We start from the raw sequence: 19,507 nt of genomic DNA, 5'->3' as shown, positions 1-19,507 counted from the left end.
AAAAATTATTATGCTTTATCTTAAGATACTTACTTGTGAACATTAAGTTAAAAAAATGACTCGCTGCAGCAAGGACAACACGATGAGCAGGTATCTTTCTTTCCTGGACCATAAGGATCACATCACACAATGTTTTCTAATCAAGAGAGAAATAAATAAAATTAAAAGGGGTTCAATGGGCATGGCTTAGCCAAGATATAAAACAGGCACTTGCCAAATGCTTTATCTCTATTTTGTATTTAAATCCAGTCTTTTTCCAGCACAGATTTTGTTTTTAACATAAAACCTATTTAGGAAGGACTTACAGAGTTGCTGTCATGAGTTTGCTGTATCAAAATTTGGCACTTAGCTTCTCAACAGTCAGGGAAAAAAAAAGATCTTTATAATCAGAAAAAAAGTAATCTACTAATCTTTGGGGGAAGCCAAATTTTTTTTCTGACATAAATTCTAAGATATTTCTCATGGTGAGATTTTATTGGGGACATTAAATGACCTAATGGCAATGTCCTTGATGGTTTTTCAAATATAACAACCTGCTTCTTAAAAATTGTCCTTGATAAAATGCAGGTGCACACTGCATTTTCCAAGAAAGTTGCCTTCATAGATCTAACCTGCAACAGAAACAACTCAGAATATACAGACTGGATGAACCAAATGTCCATTCAGCACTCTCTCCTTAAATAACATCTCTCTAAAATGCACTTCTGATGGGACCTGGATAGCAGCCACTTTTAAATTGTAATTTCTGACCTAGGCCAAAATGTGTCGCTCTAGGTTACTGAAAGAAGGCAGATCTAGGTTATACACTTAAAATGTTGGAAAAATGGGGTATATTAAGGAAAAAAATTAAGATTTACTGGAACCCTTAAAGATGAATTCCAAGGAAAAAGAAATGTCCTTTTTATCAAATAAAATTTCAATTTTTTAATGAAGTTAAAGATAACATACAGCTTGGGCTCAGAAAAAATTTTGTAAAGCACCCTCTTAGGCACTGGGAATATGAGGTAAATAATATTTTCAGAGTAATTTCACTCACAAAACTAAATAATGGCTCAAGAGCTCAGAGGATATGGCATTTTCCAAATTTTAAGTATTTTACTGAAACTACTGATATAGTTTCTGATAGATAAATCACTGCTATTTCCTACTTTATTACTTCATGAATAAAAAACCCAAATAAGACGGTAATGCTTAGAATGAGAAAAGAAATGGGTCCCAATTAATGGGCTAAGGGATGAACATTTCACTCTTACAGCTTACTTAAATATTTTTTTATAAGGCCTATAGACTATTGCTTAGAAATTATATGCAGATTATAGTTAAAGCTACTGTTACTCCAACAGTGTCTTAAATTTTTATTTCCTTTTATTTGGGGAGGGGGTACAGAACAGGCATAGCTCTCAGGTGATTTTGCTGCACCCAAAAATACCAGGTAGCAAAACCAAGCCAACTATTTGGTTACTATCAAAACAAGCTGATCAAGTTGCTGAAGATAAAGAAAGAGAAAGGGAGGAGGGAGGGAAGGAAGGAAAAAAGGAGGGAGAGGAAGAAAGAATACTGACAGAATAGCAAGCAAATTAGATAGGTGAGGGACCTATGGCTGCTGATGGGAAGTTCCAAAAAATGTAAAGCTAAACTGAAATGTAGCAAACAACCTTTCCTAGGCATACTCAGGAATGGGGAATGTTAGTGTAGTGAATTTACAGGCACTGAAGGAAGTTAGAGAAATCAGAGGGATCTTTGTACAATTTAGTCTTAGTCTAAGATTAATCTCTAGCCAGATAGTAACGTTGTGTGTGGCGAGTAGGAGGAGGTGAAATGGGAGCAATCTTTTATATCCAAATGGTGCATTTATTTGACTGGACTACAATAGATTAATAGGTCCTATTCAACAAGAAATGAGACCGACCTAAAGGCAGAGGTCCCTCCTGCTATCAATCCTCTGGGGAAGAGGTGTATGCAAAGACAGGAAATGGGAAGAGACAGAGATTCAGGTGATCTGGAGAATGAGAGGTAACAAGTCCTAGGTGAATGGAAGAGAAACAAAACAAACAAAACTACCTTTTGAACAATACATCTTCACTGGATTAAACAAACCAAAAAACCTTGCAATTTCTCTGTTTATGTCCTCCCAAAATTATATCTTTGTATTTATTATTTTCAGCTTCTGAATCTTTAGTCTCTTATAAACAGCATAGATTTTTGTGTAACTTAGTCTGAAGTTCTCACCACCTAATAATTATTTTTAGTAGGGTTTAGTTGAATCCCTCCTATTTATTACTGATAACTTATGTTTCATCTTACATATGCCATCTTTTTAAATACTATTTATTATGTTTCCTTGCTGTCTTCATTTTTCTTTTTTTAAAACTGTCGGTTGCTATTTTGGTCACATTTTCTTTGGACTTTTTCCTCCTTTAGGTGTCTCATTTACAGATCTGTCAAGTATTTGCAAACTGAATCCAGCAGGGTATTGTTCTAGGAATGCAAGAAGGGTTCAAGAATGATAATTCTATAAATGTAATTCATCATACTGACAGGTTAAAAGAGAAAATTTTCATGTAGTAGAAGGACTTCAGGGAATTCCCTGGTGGTCCAGTGGTTAGGACTCCCGTGCTTCCATTGCAGGGGGCACGGGTTCGATCCCTGGTCAGGGAACTAAGATCCTGCATGCCGTGAGGCTTGGCCAAAAAAAGAAAAAAAAGAAAAACTTCAATATATGGGCAAAAGAGTGTTTGATAAAATTAAAAATTCATTTCCTGAGATTCTTTAATAAAGAAAATGATGTGTCTGTATGTTGAAGGTCATTCATCAGAATCAACAGCAAACTAGTGAAGCAGGAGAGACATTCTCATTCAAGTTTGAAATATACACACACACACCCTGTCACATTGTTCTGGAAATTTTAGCCATAACACTAAGGAAATAAAGATAAATCAATTTAACACTTGTAGAACTAATATGAAAAGTTAGTAAGGTGGCTAGACAAATAAGATAAACATGAAAAAGCAATTAGATGTGAGTAATATGCCATTAGAAAAACACACAAATGAAAGAAATAAAAATCCCAGTCATAGCAGCAACAAAATAATTAAATGTTGAGAAATAAACCTAAGAAATGTGAGGGATCCACAATAATTTGGCATATGATAAAGATACCATAATTTGGCATATGATAAAGATACCATTTCACATATGTGGTGAGAAGGTGGAGCACAGGTAATGTTTAAGGCAGTGAAATTATTGTGTGTGATACTCTAACAGTGTGATACTCTAACAGTGGATATATGTCATTATACACCTGTCAAAACCCACAGAATGTACAACACAAAGAGTGAACCAATAATGTAACAATGGCTCATCCATTGTAACAAATGCCCCACACTTAGACAAGATGTTAATAATAGGGGAAACTGGGGCGAGGGGGAGGGGCAAAGGGGTAAATGAAAACTGCACTTTCTGCTCAATTTTTCTGTTAAACCTAAAACTGCTCTAAAAAAAAAAGTTTAATTTAAAAAATGTGGTGAGAGATTTGATAATTGAAAAAATGGGATAACATATCAATTTGAGAAACAACAGATTTCTCTGTCATGAAGTACTCTCTCTTCCTCTGGGGAAGGTAAGTACTGGGAAGGAAGTTTCAGTCCTTTTCTCCAACTGTCGCTTGTCGAAGAGTGACTACAGGATGAGCAAGAGCATGGCAGAGGTCACTGACCACACACTGCCAGGCCTCCTGGCTCACTCTTCTTCCATTAATCTGCCCCCAAAGTAGAACGTAATTCATTGGGAGGCTTGCCCCTATCTATGGCAGGAGAGGACTGTTCCCATTCCTCAGCTGCTCTGCCTCAGACTGGGTAAGTTTTTAGTTAAGGGGAAAAAGAAGAGGAAGCCCATTTTATGCTCAACTCAACGCCATGTTCACTAGTCTGTCATCACCATTAATTTATCTGTCTCCTACCTTTACTGCTCAAATATTTAGAACCAGAAGAAGAGGGCCCCTCAAATCCATATGCACAGACACTCAAACAGAGGCAAACAGAAACTTCGGTGCTACTTTAGTGTTTGCAAGTATTAGACACTTTTGAGGGAAGAGTCCTTTGGTTTGGAAAGACCTCAAAACAGGCAAGCATTTTAGGCATGCATTAGTGGAATAACCTTTTGCTCTCTGTATGTATTTGCCAGACAGGACTGCAAAGGCACTTCAGGTTCCTGAAAGCTCCACAGCATTGCATGAGGTTCTAGCTTTTAACGATATGTGCTGGCGTTAGTAGGAGGCATGCAAGCAGCTGTCCCAAATTCTATTCTTTATTGTATCCCAAGGAGAGGACTGAGGAATGACTAACCTTTGGATTTATGTAGCTTGTCAACAAGGTTCTGCAATCAGTCCCTCCCAGCGTGATTTCAAGTTGACCCTGGGTACAAATCCCTGGGTAGACTGTAGATTCAACTATAGTTGGGTGGTGGATTTAAATCACTGAAAGGATAAACGAAAATGGAACCCTTATTATATAGGGTAAATCATCATGTTGGATTGAGATACTAGAAAAGTCTCAACAAAGCCATAATAAGCCCAAAGGTTAAGAGAAAGAAAATTAAAAGGCCTCTTTAGAAATCATCTTTGTTCAGAAAAGCAAGGAAAACAGCACTGGGCTTAAACACATGTATAATCACAATAAGGCAAGTGGGAAAGTTAAAGAAAAACAAAGGAACACACCTAGATTAATAAAGGAAAAGGGGATTTCCTTCCTTAAGGGGAACATATGTATGACAAGCTAGGCCAAACAGCTTTGAAAGGGAAAGGAGATAAACTTTGGTATAACTGTTCTTTAAAAGACAAAATTAGGAAACAAAAAAAAAGTTATTTTTATTGTTATTTATACAAAAGCAATATGGACCAAAGAGATATAATGAAGGAAGAAAGAATTCAAGAGCAGACTAAATCGTTTCTCTCAGAAAGAAGCTTGGTCCTGGAATTTTTTTATAAGATTTCTTTTAAAGCTAAAGGTAAGAAATCAAACACATAATTAAAGGACTGACCTCAAAAGCCTGGGACAATTATAGTAGGTGATTACAGTAAGTTCAGATTGATTTGAAAAGGGAAAAGAAGAGCAGCAATAGAGTATTTCATGCATTGTTAAATAATCTGGAAGGTGATCTGGTGGGAAGACAGGCAAGGTATATGCTCTAGTGCAACGTATATGGGAAGTTTGTGGAGATAAGACTAAGGGACAGTAGTAGGACACCTTAAGGGAAGCCAAATAATTCAGACTTAGTCCAGACCTAAGTTAGATGCTGGGCTTCCCCATAATTAAAATTACCTTACTGAGGGTGGTAAGGGTTGGCAGTAATCCTGAACACAGAGACCTCTTATTTTCCACCATGGCAAAATCTATAGACTTTGAAAGGCACTAGTAGAAGTAGGTTAGCAAAACATCTGGGCCCAAAAGGAAAAGAGGCATTTGATCTAAACAATGTTAGCTCTACAGGATAGGAAAGTATTCAATTTAAAAACAGGTTAATAACTCAGCTGGGGCTATCTGGAAGGAAGAGACACAAAGACACAGCCCATTTTGACACAAATAGGTAACAGAAAGGAATGTGCCTGCTACCACCAAGTTTCCAAGGCCTGGAAAACAAAAAATGAAGAAAGGCAAGGTTTTGAGGAGTGCACTGTAAAGGGCCACAGGCCTCAGAGGAATCTGTTAAAGGTCACACTCCAGCTGAGACAAATGGAGGGGAATAGAGAAAAGGCTCTTCCAAGAGATAGGATTAATGTATATAAAGAAACTGAATCACTTTGCTGTACACTTGAAACTAACACAACATTGTAAATTAACTATACTTCAATATATTTTAAATATATACATGTATATATATATATATCAGGAATTTCACAGGAGGTGAGGCTTCTAATGAGGACACAAAGGTGCAGAACAACCAGGAGGATTAGAACTGTAGAGAATTCAAGGCCACAAACTGTGCTCTGCACAACTGCCTGTTACAAATGTGGATCACTCTCCTCCCAAAAGGGAGGGAAGAGTTTGTCACTAGACAAAACTCAATCATTTCTGCCAGGACCACAGGGTTCAAAAAAGAAAGGAAAATTAATCTTTAAACATGCAGGATGGACAACAAGGGGAAAAAAGAAACTCTAAGAGACTGAGCAGCTGAGAAATCCCCCTGGCAAATACCTAACACTTTGCCCATGAGAAACAATGTTATCATATGCCAATGAAACATTATTATGCATATGTGAAATTCCTTCCCTATCCAGTAAACATAGTGTCCCTATTGGCCTCTTGATAAGTGACTCCTCCCAGCTGAGTTTAGTCTTACTTAGGGTCTATCAATTACAGAGAGCTGACACAGACTGGCAAGCTGTCAAAACCAAAAGCCAAGATTTTCTTACTTTGAGGACCCTGTTCCTCCAGAAACAAAGTTTCTATCTGTTTTTGGCTGGGGACAATAAGGTGGGTTAGGACTGTATAATAATGTGTCAACATATGCACTATTTATTGTAGAGAGAGTAGATGTGCTTGTATCTTTTCAGGTTTGTAGGGGTGGGGGTGACACTATGCTAATCTTAAAAGTCCCAGAGACCCTTTGACATACTGAAAACATGTGACGCAAACTACCTTGAAATTGGAGACGTTCAGCTTTGGAGGTGCTAAACTAACTTAATCTATTCCAATGGAAGACAGCCTACGCTGAAGCTGCTGAAGAAGTTACCCTGACTTGACCCAAACACTTAAGTGAATGCCTTCTGGCTGAGACTGAAGAGTTTAAGAAACCAGGGAGAGCAGACTTTTGCCTTTCAATTGCTTTAATTTTAATTTACAGGGAGATTACAGATGTGGGAATTTAATAATGAGGGTTCATAACAGACAAATTTGGGGGATTTTCTGTTGCTAGTATGGAATTAGATGGAGTGCTGTCATTTGGTTCACTGCAGACAATCCGGAGAGCTATGCATGACATCTTGGCTGAGAAAAATTTAAGATGAGAAATGGAAATAACCTTCCAGTCTAGAGTTAACTTAAGAGGTATCAACCCATTCCAGAGCTTTCTGGAGTAAAAATTTAAATAACCTCTTCAACTGTTCTTCAGAGGCGACAAAAAGGAACAGTCATTGATAGAGGCTGCCTTGTCAGCCTTTAAGATAGAACAAAGCACTCCCTGTGCCAGTAAGAAAACAGAACAACTAAAAGACAAAGCAAACCTGGGAATTCGAACTCACAGTACTTTGTCCAGCCAACTTTTGTGAGGGGATTTGGTGCCGGAATTCTACCATTCAGCTCTTGAGATTCTCAACTCAGGGAGTTTATGTAAAGATCAATAGCCAACTGAGACATAATAGAACACCCTATTGACAGATGGGCAACTACCTGGCAATCCCCTATATGCAGTGCTTTTCTAGTAAATTAAGTTGGAAGATGAGGCTTTGCTTAAGACCACCCCTGCAAATCCTCTGTTCTCAACCTGCTTAGACACAGAAAGACACACACAGTTTATTCTCTTTTCAGGGAAAAGCCTCAGATCAGTGGTTTTCAAACCGTTTTCTTTAAGCAGCTGAATCCATTTTCAATCCATTTTCATTCTATCTATACAAATTAAGTGGTTTCACTTAATTTGTATAGATAGAATGGGTTCTAGCCAGAACTAGCCTGGCAACCAAGGCATGGAAGAGGCTCCCCTCACTAATATGCTTAAGGATTCATTTACAAAAATTTTGTTTCTTATCTCAGCAATTAGTCTTTCTGGAGGTGGGTTCTGCTAGCAGTTTAGAGATTTGGGGACCCAAAAGAAGAATCATTTAATCAAGAGGTATAACAACATTTCCACAGAATTGACAGTTAAGACTGTGACCTGGCCATTTTGGCCTCCTCATGCCACTGGGTAAAAAGTTATTACATTTGGGTAGGTGCCTGATCCTGGCCACCAAGAAAAAAGTTGTTGCTCTTCCTCCATGGGACAGAAGATGACTGGAACTCGGGGACCCCCCTGGATACCTCCTGGTTGTTGGGAGAGACAGTTATCTATGGGTCTCGAGTTCCTGCATATCTTCCTGGACATGCCAAGAATGCAAGGCTCTACCACTTTTTACCCAGGCCATCATTTCTCAGGGTTTTGTTGGCAGAAAGCAACCATAGGGTGAGATAATGTCTCCCCTCCAGGATAAACAGCAAGCCTGCCTATCATTTGCTATAAAAGTGGCAGATTCCTTACTGTTTATTCCTTAGCTGCAACACAAACCCTAACATCCATCTGGGTCCCACCATGTCACTCTCATAGTACTTGTGGGGCAAGGGGAACTGATGCATACATGCTGATGCTGGTGATGCTGTGAACAGTCAAGTCTGTTCTCTCTGACCTAGGAGTCTCATGGCTTCTGCCAGCATCCATTAAACAGCAACAGGCTAACTAATCAGCTTTTAAGTAGCATAAAATCAAATCCCAGACCCAACACTAGTACTGCCAACTGCAGTGGTAAATGTTAATGTAAGACTAAAGTAACCCTATACAGGCAAGACCAAAGGTTCAAGATACCTAGGAATAAAAGACCCGGTCACCCCATCAGATAAAGAACCTTAAGGGGTTGGCTAAAGACAAAGAATAGGAATAGCCAGTGAAGGAAGAAGTCACAAACACAACAATGAACAAATAATAGACAACGAATGTGGCTTCTACTTTTATTTTCATCTTTGCTTTTATATTTACCTAAGTTTTAACTAGTTTCCCCTCCACGATCATATAAAGAATCTATTATTACATATAACCTTAGGGTCTTAAAATGCCTATAGAAGGAATGGATATCACGAAGTGATCCTGGAGTTAGATATGGTAAGTGAAAAAATTTAATTGGTGATATACATATATATATAATTTTTTAAAAAATTATAGGACAGGGCTTCCCCGGTGGCGCAGTGGTTGAGAGTCTGCCTGACAATGCAGGGGACGCGGGTTCGTGCCCCGGTCCGGGAGGATCCCGCGTGCCACGTAGCGGCTGGGCCCGTGAACCATGGCCGCTGAGCCTGCGCATCCAGAGCCTGTGCTCTGCAGCGGGAGAAGCCACAGCAGTGAGAGGCCGCGTACCGCAAAAAAAAAAAAAGAAAAAGAAAAAGAAAAATTATAGGACAGAATAAGAGCATGCATGTTTGCATTGGACAACCTAAGGTATAGGTCAGAGTGGATATTTGTGGATTCTGGCAATCTAGCATCCAATTTCCCCTGCCTCCTAGAACCCCGAACTCTCATTTCTGGAGAAAATGTTCATTATGAACTATCTTGGGGAGAGGGCAATTCTCAGAGCCTGCCTCTCGTTATGGAACCAGTAAATCAGATAATTCTTCTATTCACTCCTTAGCAGAGCCCTAATCTGGCAAACAATCTAAGGCCAACCAATTAGACACCTACTTCCAGGATTTTGAATCTTGGGTGAATGACAGAAAGATGGGGCGGTGTGTTGTGGGACGACGGGATGTCTTTATGGTGGCACCAGCAAGTCGTCAAGACTGTTCCTGCATTGTAACCTTGACTCCAGGGTTTCTGCAGCCTAGCTACCAAAGAATCCCTGGGCTTGTCTGCCAGGACTGCTCATCTTCCAGCCTACGGTGAATGGCGTAAGTTCCCGATACCCTTGCAATAAATTACTTTTACTTAAGACAGAATGGTTTCTGTTGCTGGTAACCAAGAATCCCAGCAGATTCACTGTAATAATAACAATACCAACAATATCTGTGTAACACTGAATAATTTATCAAGAGTTTTCACATTCTTTCTCTCATTAGTCCCAACATCAGTAAGGTAGGTTCAGTGTGATATTATGATCATTGTGCACATAAGAACATAAAAGGCTGAAGAATCGACCTGCTCAACGTCACACAATTAGTAAGAAGACAGAGCAGAATTCAAAACCAGAAATCTGTTTGAATCCAACGTGCATGTTATTTCCACTATAGCACACTGCTTCCTAAAGCAATGAGTGACTAAAGGCAAAATTGCTAAAAGAAGTTTTACAGAAGACACAAAACCATTTTAAAATAATTTTTCACAGTAATAGCTTAGTGTAATATTAAATTGTGATCCAATTTAATTGCAACTCAAAGAGAAGGTCTAAGGCAGAACTCATTTAATCCTGGCACACCATTTTCCAGTAAGCTAACCTGAAATAAGATGGCATATTCTTAAGAGTGTCTCTCTTAAACGTTAATCAACCACATTTTTTGACAGCTCAACAGAATGTAACTAAATTATATGCTATATTATGTACTAAAAAATTTATCAGTGATTTCACTAATATGAATCTTTGCAGTAGATGCCAACTGGAGTAGCCACCTGACTTACAATTCCTCCTTCTCAGGAAACGGCCTCAATACATGGGCCTTTCAAGATCATGTTTATGCTACATGGCCCTATTCTGCTTAGGATAATTTATTCACAGGATTAACGTTTAACCCAAACTACGTCTATCAGATCCTCTCTCTCCAAGATCTGAAATTCTGAAAGAGAAACAGACTGCAAGTAGTCAGAGCTGAGGTGCAATTAAGGCAGTGTCCTAGAAAAAGGTCAGAGGCTTTTGGGGCTACCCTGGTTCTTGCATCTCCCAAATCTTGACTGTCCCCCTTCTTCTCAGAAGGTAATTTTAATACAATCATGTCTCTCTTAAGATGTGCTTCTGTACTCATTTATTCAACACACATATGGTGTCATGATGACAGTATGCACTAGATACTATAGAGTTTAGCAGAACATTGATACCATCTGGGAAAGCCTGGGCCACAAAGGGGGCAGTTTCCTCTCCATATACTCCCCACTCTGTCCCTGCTTTGTCCTCTAAAATTTGCTTCCCCCCCCATTCCATTAAAACCTTACTTGCTAAAACCACCAATTTTCAAACCCACTGGACAATCTCTTTTTTGACCTCCCTAGAGCATTGGATACTCCCACCTGGCTCTCCTTTGTAACTTAATCTTGGTTTCAATGACATTATTCTCTGCTGTCTTTCTTCCTCCCACACCTTAATCTCCAATGCACTTTTCTGCCTATCCTTTAAAATGTTGATGCTACCCAGATCCTCTGTCCACTCATCCTCTAGGTGTTATCAACCATACATATGATATCAACTATTGTATTAACAAATATTTGAGCACCTATGTAGTAGATGTTGGCAATACAGCTGAACAAGCCAAACACAGTCCCTGCCCTCATGGAGCTTAGAGCCTAGTAGCAAAGACATGCAATAAACTAAATAGTGTTTATTGCCTTTATAGAGCTGATAAATGCTTGAAAGAAAGGAATAGAGTGCTGTAAGAGCATATGTAATAGAGGGGCTTGACATAATCTAGGACATTCAGGGAAGAAGTGGCTTTTAAAGTAAGAACTGAGGGACTTCACTGGGGGTTAAGACTTTGCCTTCCAATGCGGAGGGTGCGGGTTCAATCCCTGGTCGGGGAAGCTAAGATCCCACATGCCTCGGGGCCAAAAAAACCCCATAAACATAAAACAGAAGCAGTACTGTAACAAATTCAATAAAGACTTTAAAAATGGTCCACATGAAAAAATCTTAAAGAAGAAAAAAAAGAAAGAACTGAGGCATGAGTAGGAAGGGAAGCGAGTCATAGAACCTTTATGACAGGGCTTTGAAGGCCAAGTTAAAGATAAATATTCATTATAAGTTCATGATAATTAACCTCAAAAAATACTGCTGCCAATCCCTGGTCAGGGAACTAACATCCCACAAGCTGTGCGGTGTGGCAAAAAACAAAAAGACGACGACGACTTAGATAGTGGGAATTTGCTGGCGGTCCAGTGGTTAGGACTCCTACAGGGGGTATGGGTTTGATCCCTGGTTGGTCGGGTAACTAAGATCCCACACGCCACGTGGTGCGGCCAAAACAGCAACAAAACAAAACCACACTGCCAGCCCTCATACCATTTCTATTCTTCACAAAAACAACTTTCCTCAACATCCAGCTTCATCTTCTTCCTCCTTCATTTTAGCAGATGATCTCATCTCCTACTTTTCAGAGAAAACAAAAGCCTCTAGATAGGAACTCCTTCATTCTCTTGATTCCAAACACACCCACCTATGTACCTACCACCCACCTATGTACCTACCACTCCTATGTACTCCTTCCCACTCCTATGGAAGAGGAACCATCCTCCTCCCACAGGAGATTACTCACCTTTACTTTTGGACTTCATCTCAGGAATCATCTATCAATCACCCATTCTGTTTCACATATATTAAACCTCGCCATTTCAAATGAATTCTTCCTACTAGTTTTTAAACACACATACATCTTCCATTTAAATAGCCTTTATTTGATTCCCTCACTCCCTTCAGGGCCAAATCTCAAATGAACTGTCTCAATTTTCTCATATCCTACTCACACTAATCTGACTTCCATCGTCTCCCCATCAAAACAACTCTCATCACAGTCAATAAGCCCCTCTTTGTTGCTATATCCTCTGAACATTTCTAGCTCTAATCTTACTCTGACTTCTCTTAGGCTTCAAAATTTGTCATCTCCCTTCTGAAACAATTTCTTCTCCGATTCTCAAAACTCTCATTTTCCTCCTATTCTTCTGGCCATTACTTTTTTGTCTTCTTTACAGGCTCATTCCCTACCCAGCCTTTATCTTAGATTCTTAACTCTCCACAGCTTCAATGAAGTTTATCTTCTATATGCAGATACCTCAAAAATTTATACTTTTAACCCACAACTCTCCAGACCTGTCAACTCATCAGATACCTTAATGTCTCAGGGGCACTGCACACTAAACTATCTAAAACACAAACTATAATCCTTTCCTCAAAGCCTTGATCCATTTCCAGTATCTCCTCTCTCAGAGAACTGTGTCACCATCCATCTAGTTATGCATTTCAGAACCCTGGAGGTCATAAATGACATCTTGTACAGAACCCCTCAGCATCCAATCAGCCACCACCATCACAACAACAGCAAAAATAGCCAACATTTATTGAGAGCTTACTCATTATCAGGTTCTGTTTTAAGTTATCTTAATTTGCTTTTCTAATTTAGTCATCACAACCACATATCGTTACCATCACTAAGTCCTGTTGATCTTACCTCCTAAATCTCTTGAATATATCATCTTTTCTTTATTGATACTGCTGTTGCTGCTATCACCTTAGTCCAAAGGACCATCTCACTGCGCTACTGTAACAACTTCCTGTTTGGTCTGCCAGCATCTACTCTGAGAGCTAATTCATTCACCATAGAGCAGTCAATCATCTTTTTCAAAAGAAAAACTGATACACCTATTCCTCCTCTCATACACATATATATATGAAAGCGTTTTAGAATAAAAGCAAAACCCCCTAACTTGACTTATGAGGCTATACACGGGCAGATCTTTAGCTACTTCTCCAATTTCATCTTGCACCATCCTCCCCTTATGTTCTGTGCTCCAGTCACACTGGCCTTTTATCAGTCTCTTGTACCTGCCATTTTATGGTAAGTAGGTCTCACACAATGGGTTCTCAACAAGTATTCATCTAAATGGATAAGTCAGAAAGCCAAACTGAAATAGGGGAATAGATAAACAGTGAGCCAAGAGGCAGTGATTCTACCCACCTTTTGGTTTTAACAAGGGGGAGAGGGATATTATTTACAGGGAAATACTGAGACTAAGTGTATTGGTTTGTTTGTTGGTTTAAAAGCTAGAGAGGTTAAAACATGCCTAAATGCTGATGGCTAGAATCCAGCAGAGAAGGAGAAGTTAAAGATGTCTAACAAAGAAAGAATAACCAATGGTGTAACTTTTCTGACTACACTAGTACTGAGAGAGTCAAAGCCCAGGTGAAAGTACTGGCTTTAAATGGCTTTATCCATTGTAGCAGAATTTTTTTAAAGTTCCAAAACAGGTTTATAGATTTGGTGGTGGAAAGTTAAAAGTTAGATAGTTCCAGACTAATGACTTCTATTTATTTGTGACGTCAAAAGAGGGATGATGTACTGAAAGTGAGGATACAGAGTAAGGGCTTGGGTTAGAGGAAACCAGTAAAATAAATAGTAAGTAGAACTGCTCACCAGTAGTACTGCCAGCCCAGCTGAAGTCAGGACTCACCTGGCAGAGGACTGCCCAGTAATGGGATATTCTTCAGCTGTGCTTAGAAGCGGTGCACAAAGAAGGTAAACAGTCATCAATGCTTTTTGCCCAAAGGATGTAAAAAAAGGACTGAGGGCCAAGAAAGCTTAGGACATTGAAAAGAGAGTGAAGAGAGAGATATATCTCCTAAACTGGACAGACAAAAAGAGAAAATAGAAGAGAGTTAAGAATAGAAAGGTCTGGATAATGGGAGTTGTCAATGGGAGTTGTTATGAAAATTAAATGAGACAATCATATAAAACACTTTGGAGAATGGCTGGTACAGAATAAGTGCTCGAGAAGTGTTTCTGTTATTGAGGATTTAATGCAGAAGGTTTAGATTATTCACAAGAGACCCTAAAGATTAATGACATGTAGTAATTGACAGTCTTGGAGAGGTGAGTACACAGAAGCTGAGTCATTTTAGTTAGTAAGTGAGCCCAGGTGACTGCCCAGCATCCAATCCTTAAATCAGATTTGTGGTTCTCTCACTTAACTCTCAATGGGGCTTTAACATAAGCTTTTAAATTCTAATTATGTTTTAATTCATTTAACCTGAGGAAACTGTGAACTGCAGTGGTACTCAGAAAGTTCTCAAAACATCTCTCAATTGTTAAGGGTCTTCTGGACTTCATTAACACAAAAGCAACAGCACTGGGTACCTGCAAGAGTGACTGTGACCCTGCCCTGCTTTTTAAAGCCCCTTTCTAGTGTAACAGATAATAACATTAATCTAAAAAAAAGTTGGAAAAATGAATGAAAAGGTGCTCAACCAAATTAAATAAGATGCCACTATACGTCCACTAGAATGGCTGTTATAAAGACTGACAATACCAAGTGTTAGCAAAGATGCAAAAGCAAAAGCCAAAGTATGAACTGGCACAACTTTGGAAACTGTACCACAGGATCTATTAAAGCTGAATGTAGCCTAACCTATGACTCAACAGCTCCACGCTTAGGTATTTCCCAACAAAAATGCAGAAATGCATACATGTACACATCAAAAGTCATGTACAAAAATATTCAAAGTAGTACTACTTTTAATAGTACACGATAGAATGGATAAATTGTGGTGTATTCATACAATGGGATATTACATACAATGAAGATGGACTAGAACAACACACAACAATATAGATAAATCTCACAAACAAAATGCTAGCTTTAGTGTCCATAAGTTTGTTCTCTACATCTGTGTCTCTATTTCTGCCCTGCAAACCGGTTCATCTGTACCATTTTTCCAGGTTCCACATATATGCGTTAATATACGATATTTGTTTTTCTCTTTCTGATTTACTTCACTCTATGACAGTTTCTAGACTTGGACATCAAGGCGGGAAAGTGGCGGGGGGGTGGTGGTGGTGGTGTTGGGATGAATTGGGAGATTGGGATTGACAGCTATACAGTCATATGTATAAAATGGATGACTAATAAGAACCTGCTGTATAAAAAAATAAATAAAATTCAAAAATAAATGCTAGCTTTAAGAAAGCAAGACACGCAAGTATATACTGTATGATTCCATGTATACAAGTTCAAAAACAGGACAAAAAATCTATGGTAGTAGAAATTAGAAATTACCTTTGAGGGGGTAGCAATTGAGAAGGGCATTAGGTGGAGACTTTCTGGTGTACTAGCCAAGTTCTTTTACTTGGAGGGGGTGCGTTCGTTTTGCAATAATTCTTTGAGCTGCACATTTATGATCTGGATCCTTTTCGTGAATCCTATACTTCATTGTAAAGTTTACTTAAAAACAAAAGGCTGGAAATGGCTGAAAGGATAATGGAGGAAAAGGCTCCACGGGAAGCTGAGGCTGCGGGCTCAACAGAGCCCCCTTTCACCACGACGTAGAGACTGGCTGCAATGCTACAGAGACATGAAATGACCTGTATCTTTTTCTAATATCACAAAACTAATTAATGATAGAGCAGGAATTGGGATTCAGGAATTCTAATTTCACAGTGTTCTTAAATTTGTATAGGGATGTTTCTGGGGGCCCTTGTCATCCAGGCACTCATTATCCTGATCCCCAAAGTAATGAGATCATAAGGGAAAGCAAAAATAGTAATAACACAAAAGTATTCACCATAGAAGAACACTTTTAAAACTGGTCCTCACTCAAACATTCCTCCTCTGGCTCAGAGCAGATTCTATTTCTGCCACTTCCCATCAACTGCCCTTGTCAGTCATTCCTGGTGCGCCTCTTCTGTGTTATGTTAAACAGAACAATACATGTATAATGTAAATCAACTGCAAAGTGAAGCTGCCCATCTTACAAAAGATGCAGGATTCCAAGAAGTTGGTAAAAGTGTTACTGGAGAACGGTCTGAATAACAAGCAAAGCCAATGACAAAAGGAGAAACTGGCAGATTAAGGCCAGTTAACCACTGTCGAAGAAATTCCTGATGTCTCACCCAGCATCCATTTTCCCCTTCCTACTCAGTAACAGAAACTCGGTATTTCAGTAACTTTATTTCTGTTTTAACAGTAAATAAGTAGATGCTAATATTGTTTAAAGCTAAGTCTAAGAAATGGATATGAATCAATTTTTAAACCCCAAAAGCTAAACATACAGTCTCAGACAATCCCCTCCTCCTCAACATCTGATGCTGCGACCCAGTTGCACCCCATCTACGCAGGAAATGAGGCAATGCTTTACAATGCTACAGTCTGTGTATGAAAACACATATTTGGGGGAGTGGGAGGGTTGTTGGAAACAAATGTGGGCACTGGTGAACTGCGGTGCAATTACCTTTCAGAGGCAGGCACTAGTTAAATGCACCAGCAATGCAAAGTCAGTGGTGTCCTAAATGTAAGAAAGGTTCACAGAAAAGGAACATGAAGGTATACATGGAAATAGATACATGAAAGTTACGTAAAATATTGAATTCAGGCATTCACAGCTACTTCAACCCAAAGACCAGGCAAGATATAAAGGCACTCCCACAAATATCTACTGCATTCATGCACAATGTCAGGAGCTGATGAACAAAGACAAGACCCCAGCAGAGTTTGCTTAAAGAAACCAAAGTTAATATCTTCATAAAACACTTAAATTCCTCTACTGTTGTCCATAGACCCATCAGAACTGAAACAGGAGGAAAGGGGGCAGGGCACAACCTTTAAAAGAATGACACAGCCATAGAACATGACAAAAACTGGTTAGAACCAACTAGGTCCAAAATGGTGGAAAGATCTGACTTCCAGTGCACCTTCTTCCTCATTACACGCTCACTGCAATGTATTAGCATATGCTAAATGACACACCCACCAGTGCCCTGACTGCTCTGAGGTTAACCATAAAAGGCCAAAAAATGGGTGGTGGCCCAGTTCCTGGAAATCTCCGCCTCTTCCCCTCGAAATAGTTGGAATAATCCTCCCACTCATTAGTCTATGAAATTACGCAGCCCATAAAAACGAACCACCCCACATCTTGGGGCCTCTTGCCTTCTGAGATGGCCCGCACCGGTCTGTGGAGTGTGTTTCTCCCAAGGCCGTTCTCGCCTTTTGAGACAGACTGCATTCTGTCTATGGAATGTGTATCTCTATAAATAAATCCACTTCTTACCTATCACCTTGTTTTTCACTGAATTTCTTCTGCCATGAGACATAAACTACCTGAGCTTTGGGAACTCCCTGGCGGCCCAGCGGTTAGGACTCTGCACTTTCACTGCCGAGGGCGCAGGTTCAATCCCTGGTCGGGGAACTAAGATCCCACAAGCCACACCGCGCAGCCAAAAAAAAAACCCCCAAACAAAAAAAGCACCTGAGCTTCATTAAAGTCCTGAGACCAGGTGTGTGATCTCAATTAAAAGACGGTGGGTTCGAGTCCCTGCCTGTAGGTTCCAGTCCCCATCTGGGTTGTGTGGTTTCAGCACCACCCGATGAGCAAACTAGGTTTTGCAGTTACTTATACTCATGTCCTGCTTTTGTCATGAAAAACACGGTCACAAAACAAACATTCCCACAAATCTTCCTGGATGCATATTTCTAGAAATAAAGCTTCCAGGACGAGAAAATAACCAAGTGACTTTTCTACACCTACTGGTATAAGATACTATGGAATTTAAAAACAAATATTCTCTAGTCTACATACTCTGGCGTTAAAACCCATTCTTTTCATAACCCACCTTTCGCCGACGTGCTGAAGACTTTCACTAATACGCCACACATCAAAGAACAAAGAACTCCTCTTAACAGAGGCGCACGGTGCCCTTAAAAGGCGGCACGGTATTTATCCACGACTGTTTCTGCTCTAAATTAACACGTACAGGAGGATTTGTCTTCTACTAGCTCCACCCTGGTAACACAGAAGGGGGGCGGGGATCCTTATTTTAGAGGAGCTGATGTCAGGCCAGCAATGCTTCTCCCTTCCTTGGGGGGCTTCGGTTTGGGCTGTGCCAGTGGGGTTCTTCGCCCGACATCTCACGACACCTTAAAACGGCTGGCCAATGGAGGGCTCCTCGCCTCACAAAGAGATAACTAGGGCACAGCTGTTATACAACCGATACCCGACGCCGAATGCCGGCCCACGGGGCCCCATAGGAGTCAGGAGCCACAGCATCGGCGGACGACGAGGCACTTTTGCTCGAGAACAGTTTAATGCGACCCTCCACCGACAGCGGCTTCGCTGGCGTGCGAAAATGCAAGGAAGGGCAAGGACAGAGGAAGAAGAGGGTCGCGATCCCCAGGGCGCGGGTTTCAGCCGCGGCTGACAGGGGCCCGAGTCCCGGACCACCTCCCCGACGCCGTCGGTCACTCCCACAGAGGCGGTACCTGTTTCCGCATGTTATTCATGACGCCCATGAAGCCCGCCAACAGTTTAGCTTCCTCTCGAGCAGCAAGTTTCTTCTCGGTCTTCTTCTTGCTGCTCTTCTCCACCCCGGAGGCTGCCATCCTCCGTCAACGCGGTTCACGCCCCGGGCTCGCCGGGCCGGGCGAGGGGTTGCACGCTCCCGGCACGCTGGGGCTTCTGTTTACCAAACACCGACGCCGGGACCGCGACTGCAGCGCCCTGCTCCCGAACAGCGCGGCGCGGCCACTGCGGTAGGACAAGGCCCGGCAGCCACCCGCAGAAGCACGCGGGGAGGCGATGCCTTCAACTCGGCTGCTTCTCCTGCCGTAGCAGAGCCCGGAGGAGGAGTCTGCGCACTTCGCTCAAGGGGGCGGGGGCGCTATGAAGGCAGCAGGGGGCGAAGCCTACGCGTCACAGCGGCGCGCCGTTCAGAGCGGCGCTAGGCGACGGCGCCCTCTTGCGCTTGGCGACCTCCGTCCTTCACGCACAGGCTGAGTTTTCATTTCAAGGTGGTTCGAGGATGCACGTGCCGTTCCCTTTGCCCAAGACAGATTTTACACAATTGGATTACGTGGCGAGATTTATCTTTTTTGGATA

At 40.8% G+C, this 19,507-nt stretch overlaps 1 protein-coding gene across 4 annotated transcripts in view; it reads right to left on the bottom strand.

Moving 5' to 3' along the window:
• The window catches only part of KLHL7 (kelch like family member 7), a 63,765-nt gene extending 44,501 nt beyond the window's left edge, over positions 1-19,264 (bottom strand). Inside the window, exons 1-4 of one of the 4 annotated variants that reach the window (XM_033440364.2) lie at positions 18,892-19,023; positions 18,246-18,415; positions 4,344-4,474; positions 34-136 (exon numbers count right to left, since the gene is read on the bottom strand). In XM_033440364.2, the coding sequence (XP_033296255.1) occupies positions 34-112 (79 nt within the window). In that variant the 5' untranslated portion in view covers positions 113-136; positions 4,344-4,474; positions 18,246-18,415; positions 18,892-19,023. Of the gene's footprint in view, positions 1-33; positions 137-4,343; positions 4,475-18,245; positions 18,416-18,891 lie in introns of all 4 variants that reach the window. The other 3 variants (XM_004263439.3, XM_033440368.2, XM_004263438.3) reach the window with 3 other exon arrangements.
• Positions 19,265-19,507: the final 243 nt, after the last annotated feature.

This window comes from Orcinus orca, chromosome 9 (assembly GCF_937001465.1).
Source record: "Orcinus orca chromosome 9, mOrcOrc1.1, whole genome shotgun sequence".
Classification (NCBI taxonomy): domain Eukaryota; kingdom Metazoa; phylum Chordata; class Mammalia; order Artiodactyla; family Delphinidae; genus Orcinus; species Orcinus orca.
This window is presented reverse-complemented; position numbering and strand designations above follow the sequence as displayed.